The 9,029-nt window shown below is 45.6% G+C and overlaps 1 protein-coding gene across 2 annotated transcripts; it reads left to right on the forward strand.

The window, feature by feature from the left end:
• Positions 1 to 1,801: 1,801 nt before the first annotated feature.
• Positions 1,802 to 8,497, forward strand: LOC131482558 (spermatogenesis-associated protein 31A3-like). Of its 2 annotated transcripts, none has more exons than XM_058677170.1 (4): positions 1,802 to 2,135; positions 2,826 to 2,877; positions 3,409 to 3,469; positions 8,346 to 8,497. In XM_058677170.1, the coding sequence occupies exons 1-4, from the start codon at positions 1,950 to 1,952 to the stop codon at positions 8,377 to 8,379; spliced, it is 333 nt and encodes a 110-aa protein (XP_058533153.1). In that variant the 5' UTR covers positions 1,802 to 1,949; the 3' UTR covers positions 8,380 to 8,497. The 2 variants fall into 2 exon arrangements, with proteins under 2 accessions (XP_058533153.1, XP_058533152.1); XM_058677169.1 differs by lacking the exon at positions 8,346 to 8,497 and adding an exon at positions 3,707 to 7,507 and having other exon boundaries at positions 1,845 to 2,135.
• Positions 8,498 to 9,029: the final 532 nt, after the last annotated feature.

Below are 9,029 nucleotides of genomic sequence, written 5' to 3' on the forward strand. Positions count from 1 at the left end.
AACCAAGGCCCCAGACTTATTAACCCATAGATAATTCAAGATCAGGGTCTGGTTGTCAAGGGGGCACCAAGGTTAGAGCCCAGACCTGAGGAGAGCAGGTGGGGGCTGGCAAGCCAAGATAAGCATGAATGTGTAATCCTCCCTCATTTACCTCTCAAGCTGTTGTAAATTGTGCCCCTCTGAAGCTGTGTCAAACTGCCCCAAAAGAAAACTTTGTAATTGTACTGCTTGGGGCCGCAATCTGCGGTTGAGTGGATGCAGCACCATGATGTAAAAGGTCTGTGTCAGAGTTTGTGACTGCTTCTGTAGCAATAAAGCGGACAGCTTCCTTGCATTGTCCAATATGATCCTGAAATTGTAGTGGTCTGTCTGTTTTCTCTCTACGCCTATTTCACGCACCCTTCTCGAGTTCTGAACTTGGCTGGAGCTGGCCTCCGGTTTTATATACCTATGTCAACATATATGTATGTGTGTAACTGCCTGTGTAGTATAAACATAGTATAATGGCCTAAAACTAGACCTACAGATGGATGGAACAAAACAGAAAGCAACACATGTCTCTACAGTGGTTAATCTTCAACAGTGGTGCCAAGAAAGGTATAAATTTAGCCTCCTCAATAAATTACTAATTAGTATTAGGAAAACAGTATCTTTAAATGTTTTAAACTAAACTTTTCTACACAACATAAAGAAGAATCTGTAATATATGCAACGAGAACCAATATTTACAAATTATGTGTATCCAATAACAGCTTAATACCTAAAATGTATAAGAAACTCACACAACCCCAGAAACTTCCTTAGCCATTTTCCTTTAGAATGGCCACACAAATGGTGGACAGGCATGTAAAACACATAGATCAACAGGAACACACAAATCAAAGCAATGAAATATTGCCCTGTACCTGTTAGAATGATTTAACCTTAAAAAGCTAAAAGATAACAAATATTGCCAAGTAAGTTTTTTAAAAAGCCCTATACATTGTTCATGGAAATGTACATTAGTGTACCCATTAAGGAAAGCAGTTTGAGGCTTCCCAAAAAATTAAAATCAGAAGTACTATGTGAGGTAGCTATCTCAATTCTGGAAACTACAGTCAGCATTTCTGAAGGGTGCTATGCCCCATATTCATGACAGCATTATCCAGCTAGCTGAGTGTCCTCTGACAGATTAGTGGATAAATCAAATGTGAGGCAAATATGAGATAGCTTCAACAATTTCACAAAATTGGCAGTATCTTTTTAGTTTTATGTTTGGCTTTTAGGATGAAAATGAGAAAAAACTAAAACATACTATTCAGAATTCATAAAACTAAACAAATGCAAAAAAAAAGTTAAAGTTCTGCTTCTGTGTTGACAGCAGACAAAAAAAATTCTTGAGTCACAAAGCTGGAGCTGAGGACAAAATAGACGCTGAAAGCAAATGTTTCTGAAAAATAACCAAAATTCCAGTGTCAACTTAATATTTTTATTGTAAAAATGGTATACCTCAGGCCAAGATCACTAAGGAATAAAAGAAAAAGAAAGGAAGGAAGGAAGGAAGGAAGGAAGGAAGGAAGGAAGGAAGGAAGGAAGGAAGGAAGAAAGAAAGAAAGAAAGAAAGAAAGAAAGAAAGAAAGAAAGAAAGAAAGAAAGAAAGAAAGAAGAAGGAAGGAAAGAAAGAAAGAAAAGCGGGAAATGTCTGTGTTTGGGGGAACTGAGTAGGAAATTGACTAAGGGCCATTTATAACGTCATAAGGATGGAGCTGGAAGGCTCTAGAAGATCCAGACAGGTGGAGGAATCTACTAGAGGCCACGACTCTGCCTTCTCTGTCATCCCCTCCCCCACCCTCAGAGCCCTTTGTGACAAGGAAGAAATAGCTCTGTGATGTAGGCTTGGTCCCCAGTACGTTCTGCCAAAAGGAACTCCCAGGGTTCAGTGGCCTGAGGGTAACACACTAAGTTATATTATGAAAAAACACCTCCTTCTACTGAAAACTGTGAGTGCCACATGGCTGAGCCCCAGCTTCACCTTCTGGGTGGTAAACCTCATCCTGCCCATCCTGTGTGGAGTGGGGCTTTTCCTGCTGTTACTCCTGTGTCTGCAGAGTAATCCAACCTCGCCACCTCCCAACAGAAAGGCAGTCATTGGGAAGGTAAAGAGCCCGCGGACCAGATCCAACACAAAATGCTTCTCTTTTTTCTATTGCTATTTCCACTTTTCCAAATTGAATATAGAGACTCGGGGTAGGGAAATATCAGGAAGCAATATGGCATCATACTTCTAGGGAAAGGCGTGAAAGGGGAGAGGGTTAGGGTGGGCACTAAGATTTTGATCCAAATCTATAAGACCATGCTCTGATGTGCGGGAAGGCACCAGGGCAAACTTAAGTGCCATGACTCAGCCACTGAGGGCTGGGTGAATGGGATAGAATATCTTGGGGACACTAGGCCCTGAGCGCTAGTTTATTGGTGACCTTCTTGTGGCAGGCTCCTCAGGGTCAAACATTGCTTTGGTGTCAGCTGAGCCCTGAGAACTCAGAGGCTGGAGTGACCTTTAACCTGTTTGGAAGCTCAAATGTACTGCAGAAGCAATTGTGCTTCTGCAGCACAGGAATAAAGAACACACGACATCCATGGTGAATCTAGGGAGCAAATCCCTCGTGTGCTTTTCAAAGAAAAAACATTGGGAATACTTTTTCCACTTTCAAAAGGAGTCACTCAGAGAGAAGGACACAGTTTCCTTAGCTATACGGAGAAAGTCGCCTGCATGGACACTGAATGCCAGCAGCTGACCTGGGGCAGAGAGATAATTAAATCACACTTGCTTTCTTCCTTGTCTCCAGCATCAAGCGCAGAGGAGGAGCAGGAGAGGGAAGAAGGGCATGGCTGTGAAAGGTATGGCTCATACCATCTAGAGCCCCGACAGGTGATCTGCTGTTGCTAATCCCTGGGGCACCAGAGACACAGCTTGTAGATGTCAGTGTCAGAGGCCTGAAGGAGAGGCTCCAGGGATAGAAATCAGAATCTGGGGTAAGTTCTCAGGTTCCTGCCAGGCAGGGGGCGTTGTTGGCCATAGAGCACCAACACTGCCTGGATTTGGCGGTAGGACATCCAGCTCCAGCTATGAGCTAGCCCCTTCAATCTGCTGAGGCCAGTTTCCCTAGGAGATGGCCACCTCATTTCTCCTCCTTGGGGCTGCAGGGAGGCCCATGCAGAATGATGACTGTGAAAGAACTCTGTAGAAAACAAAGCATTGCCTCTCCATGCACCTTCCGGTCACTGTCAGGTTCATGTAATTAGACACTGATGCTTGGGCTGCATAATCTAATCCCCTATAGTCCTCCCAAAAGTTGCATTCCACCTGACCTCCTTTAAGATCCCCAGGTTCCTCCCTTCTCCACCATAACTCAGTGTCCTGATTTCCAGCCTGCGGGGATTGCCTGGAAGACCTGGAGGAGGTTCGGAACCTGATTTCACTTCTAAACAAGTAGGATCTTCCTTCTTCGATCCAGTATCCTTCCCATCAGGGTCTATGATATGCATACAGGTTGGGGTGGGTGGGTACCATTGAGGGATGGGACCAAACCCCTGGGATGAAGGGTAGCAGAACTGTGAAGTTGGGGTGTGGGGCAATGGAGCGTTTGTAACCGTAGCATCCCCACCTCTGGTAGGATCCTGGGTCTTGTCTGCTGCTTGCCCAGCTTATACCTCCTGTCTCCTACAGAAACTTGGGGAAGCTCTCTGATGAAGGCAGCTCTTACCAACTCTTAAATCAAGGCCACCTAGATGAGGTGTGCAAAAAGGCACCTGATGGAGTCCTCTGGACATGTGGAGAACCTGCGGCAGATGCCACACCCATCCTGTCCCCGCCAAGTTCCCCATCCTCTCTGTCTGAACACCCTCTGCATCTGGCCTCTGCTCTGTCACCAGGTCCAACCACCTCCTTAGTTTCTGCTTCTTCATACCTGTCTGTGACTTCCCCTCAACCACCAGAGCCTTTGCTTCCACTAGAACGCAATTCATCCCGTCTTACACTTTCCCTCCCCCCACTAAGCCCCTCTAATTCCATGGGTCATGCTTTGCCTCCAATGGCCTTCTCTGCTCCACCAATGCCAGACTCCATTCTGACGCTTTCTCGGTGTCGCTCAATGGCACTGCCACTAAGCTCCGTCACACACAGTGTACACAAGCACTGGTCAGCATCCTCTATCCCAGTCATCTCAGTCCTCAGCCACTCAGGCTATCCCATATCAGGCTTTTCTTGGTGGCAAGTGGCTGCCAGAATCGTGTGCCCTTCTACAGAGCTGAAGGACCAGAAAGAGCACCTTCCCTACCAGGCACCTGAGGCTTCATTCTGGACAGAACCCCCAGACAGGCAGGTAGTGGCTAGTGACTCCTCTTGGCTCAACTGTGATGACCAAAAGTTCCTAAGGCTACAAATCACAAAGGAAACTAAGATCAAGGCATGGAAAGAAACAGAAAACGATGGCTCATTCTCAGAACAGAAGAACCCAGACTATAATTTGGATTCTGTGGGAAATACAGTAGCATCACTGGGTATTGAACAGGACACTACCGCACCTCAGCATTTATGGAAGGCAAAAGAAAAGTTAGAACATTTGCTATGTCCTCAGCAGCTCTCAATTCCTGTGGTCTTAGAGGACCATAGTCAGGAGAAATACAAGCAGCTTTTCTGGGGTCTGCCTTCTCTACACAGTGAATCCTTAGTGGCTGCTGCCTCTATATCTGGAAACTCTTGCACACTGCAACCCTCCCTGTTCTTATTTAATGCAATTGTGGATGTCTGTCCAGCTCAAATGCATGCCAAAGTGTGCCCCCGGCTTCCACAGGCCCATCCCCTGTCCCATATGAAACCCCACCTCCAATCTCTTATTCCACCCATTCCCCAGTATCAGCCTCCATTTCGGAGTGAGATCCAGCCTCAGACCCACCTCCCATCACCATTGTCTACTATATTAGCTTCTTCTACATCTCAGATTAGCAGTTGTGGAGCACCTTGTGCTACAATACAGAATAAGTCACGATCTATCAACCAAACTGGAATTCAGGACTCAGAATGGTTATGGCTGGAACAAAAGTTAAGAAGTGGGCAGACTTTGCCCTTTGGGGACCAAAACTCCCAAGAAGACTGTACTTTCATCAATCCCAAACTTTCCCAAAACAACTGGGCAGAATCCATTCTTCCTGAGAATTTTCCTATCAGCCACGAGCTCCGGAAGCAAGTGGAACAACACATTCACAAGTGGCTGATAGAACACCGCTTGGACTTGCCTCAGTATATACAAGAGTCTATGGAACTAATGCAGCTTCAGGATAAATTAGCAGAAACATGTCAGACAAAGGAAAAATTCAGATGTACAGGAGCCTCAATAATTATGGGTGAATGCAGCAAGAATTCACAGAAGGTGAGGTTCCAACTAGGGAAGAATTCAAGCAAGAACTTAGGGCATATCCTAGGGAAGGTCCCACAAGGTGCATCCAGGTGTTGGGAAGGCTTGCCAGGAAAGGTTCTGAGAGTTCCCTTTGAGCAGTCACAGACACATTGTACCGGAAACTGGATCCCCGACTGTAGAAATGATGTATCAAGAAGCCTAGAAATGAACCATTCTGAAAATGTTCCCAATGCCCATTTCGGCACAATGTCGGGGCAGATCAATGAGAGGACATCTTCTTTGGGGGTGTGCCAATCTGGTCCTTGTGCCAACAACTCCCTTTCTGTGTCAGACAATAACCCAGAAAACAGAAATTTAGATCTGTCAAGAAGTTTGGAAACTTGTGTGAGCACTTCCCAGGAGCTGTCCTTCCTCAGTCCACTCATTCAGCAGGTGCTGGATGCACATATTATGAAGAGTTGGATAAAGCACAAATGGGGACTACCCCTCAGGGTCCTCAAACCCTTAAATTCCTTTAAGTTGCAAAATGTTCAACATGCATCTCTCCCACAGTTTTCCAGTCCCACGTCAACTCCTTGTGAATCTAGGACCAATTCAACAGTTGAACTTGCCAAGATACTGGGAAAACCACCACAGACAAGTCCAAAAGAGAAGGTGATAACAAATGAATCTATTACCACATCGCTGGGTTTTGCTGCTTTCTCCTCCTCTACTTACATGGAAAGGGTTCCATCCACTGATGACCACAAGTCTTCTGAGGTATATCCAAGTGGGCAGGAAAGTAAGCAGCTCTCTCAGACTCTCACCTGCAGCACCAAAGAGAGAATGCACCAGAGCGGGACTGTCTGTGAAAGGGGAAGAGATAGCTGTGATGTCCCTTTCCTTCCTCAAATGTCTGTTTCCAAAGATGCGAGAGAGCACCTTTTTAAAGCAGAGGCTGTTTGTGCGGACAAGCGCAGAGTAAAGAGAAAGTCAGCAAAGCAATCTCAAGCTTATGCCACTGATGAGCTCCTTCCAGACTGTTCCACTGGCACACTCCTTGCTGCAGAATGTCTGGCTTCACAGACATTCCAAAATGTGCCTGTTGGGGACATATTTACTGCCCAGATTCGAAGTGATTCCATGGTAGTGAGAGCAGGCAGTGTGGAGCAACAGAAGTCCAGGTTCCTAAAACATCAGGACTCTCGGAAGCGCCAAAATGAAATGTGTGCTTCTACTGACAAGAGTGAGGTCTACAGGAAGCTCAACCCAGAAAAGCATGAAGACCAATTTCCAGAATTAGGGATTTCAAAACTCCCCGAGGTGACGGACATGGAAGATACCCAGGGCAGTGGAAGCACTCAGCTCCTGTCGGAAAACAAAGAGGTTCCTTCAGAAGTCTTCAAACAATCTATAAGGCAATTTGTTCAGCTGATTTTCCCCAAGAAAAAAATCCCAGAGCAGGAAGATACTTTGCAAAAATCAGCCAGTGCCCAGAGCCAACAACCAGTCAATAACCAATCATGTACGGACAGTACCATAGTTGAAGCTGAGAAGCCCGTGACCATTGTTGGAGAGCTTTTGGAGAAGAACGTGATACTTCAAGATGACCTTTGTGCCTCAAAGATCAGTCAGCACAGGGAAGAACTCCAAATCCCAGTATCTCGGGGCTCCTACTACCACAAGCCCCCCTGCCCAGCAGAGCAGAAGAGAAGGCCAAGCCATGCAGTGCACACCCACCAGGCCGCCCCGAAGTGCCAGAACTGTTCCATGAGGCAAAAACAAATGAGAGGCCATCATTTGCTGAAAAGTATGCAATTCAGCAAGGAAAGCCAATGCTCGAGGCATCCTCATCTCTCTCCCCGCAGCAAGACTGCATCCCCCGCAGTCAGTCCCTCTCCTCGTGGGCCAGCAATGCCACATATCTCAGGCCACCATCCCCATTGCCCAAGGCATTGTCCTCTTCTGGGAGGTGTCTTGTCTGGCCAACCAGAAAAATGTTCTTCAGCTTTCCCTATTAGGAAAACACATCCCCAAAGAAAATTCAGCCCATATAGAGAAAAATAATTTTTCTCCTGTTGATATATTCAAGATTTTTAATGTACCATAACACCTGCATTTTCTTTATATAACAGGGTAATGACTCCTATCTGTGTGATGTTTGGTGTGCTTTTTGTGGTCTTCAAGCGATGGGGGAAGGTGGGAGGCTGACAATAGTGACAACGCCCACACCCATTCTGAGATCACTCATTGAACCCGGTGCTTCCATGATATTATCGTTACTCAAAGAACAACAAACTAAACACGAGAACAAACTGAATATCTTCCCTCAGTATCTGGTTAAACTCATTTTTCTAGTCCTTGGTATTTTACACAGTGTGTAGTTGTAGGAAACAGGTGTACAAGAGGCATCACAGGCCTAAATATTCACCCACGGGCTTGGAAGTGTCAGAGCCAAGTGGGTCCACTTCACACAGTGGGAGTGTGCCAAGCAGGAGAAATCTTGACCTTGGATCTTCTGACGGAGAATAGAGCTCTGCTTTCGGACAGCCCCTTCACTTCCTGAGAAAGGCTATGATGGAAATGAGGGACACTCTTATTTCAGGCTTAAAAAAATAAAGGGTCTTGCTACTGCTTTTGTCTTGATCACACACCAGAACAGTGAGAACAGCTCTGGATTTCTACGCATCTGCAGGTTGCAGAGTTTCCAGTTTACTGAGAACTCTTTCCTCACTTTCCCAAATAAATGAATGGGTCTTCTTATGCGTCACCCATATTGGTCTAGTTTTTATCTCATCTGCATCTGCCCCAGCTTCACAGAGAGGGTTGTGGGTGAGTATGAAAGGGGTGTAACACTGGTATAATGCCGTGAAAGACACTGAACCAAAGGTGGGTTGAAGGAAGGAAGCATGTGGACATCACAGTGTCACAGCAGCACAGTGCATAGGACACCTCTGACACCATCTACAGGTTTAGAAGACATGGGATGTTCAAGGATGGATGATTCATCCTGATGACACACTGGATTTCAACTGCTGTTGTCCTGGACCATATGCCTGGAGAAACCACTTTTAGGCCAACATTGAATTCCAGACTCAAGATTATGTAAACTGAATTAGGGAAGAGTATTTAACAATCTATTTGATAACCCCTCACGTTGTTACCTTTTGAGTTCTAGAAAAGATGACTTAATAATAATAATAGATGGAAAATTTAGTACTAGGGGACTCTTACCTGACTCATACTCTGGTGACTTTTATATGTACATGTGGTTTCAGAACTCTTCCTACAGGACTCGAAAGTAGCCAAGGGCATGCCTTGGATCATACAGAAAGTCTTGCCTGACCCCCAGTGCTTGTTTATCTCATGTACTAACATCAGAAGAGGCAGGCAACATGATCTGTACACATGGGGTCAGAGATGGTGAGCAAGTGCAGGCATGGTCCCTACTATGTGCTCACTGTATTTTTATCATAGATTTTTTCCTCTTTTCTGGGGGCTTAGTCATATGGCATGACAAAAAGACCCCCAAAAAGCAGAGGAAGGAGAAGTCATTTCTCCAGAGACTTTGTCTCGCTCTGTCATATGGATAGCATAATCCACAAGATACTGAGGACTCCTCTCTCATGGACCTCAGAAACCTCTCTTGCAGAA

The sequence above is a fragment of the Ochotona princeps genome, chromosome 18 (genome assembly GCF_030435755.1).
Source record: "Ochotona princeps isolate mOchPri1 chromosome 18, mOchPri1.hap1, whole genome shotgun sequence".
NCBI lineage: Eukaryota > Metazoa > Chordata > Mammalia > Lagomorpha > Ochotonidae > Ochotona > Ochotona princeps.

Bases quoted from the DNA above. Each gene is read 5' to 3' on its own strand.
- LOC131482558 (XM_058677169.1), top strand. From the start codon at position 1,950: ATGAAAAAACACCTCCTTCTACTGAAAACTGTGAGTGCCACATGGCTG. The intron at 2,136-2,825 runs GTAAAGAGCCCG...CCTTGTCTCCAG, and splicing joins GAAAGGCAGTCATTGGGAAG to CATCAAGCGCAGAGGAGGAG. The intron at 2,878-3,408 runs GTATGGCTCATA...CCTGATTTCCAG, and splicing joins GAAGGGCATGGCTGTGAAAG to CCTGCGGGGATTGCCTGGAA.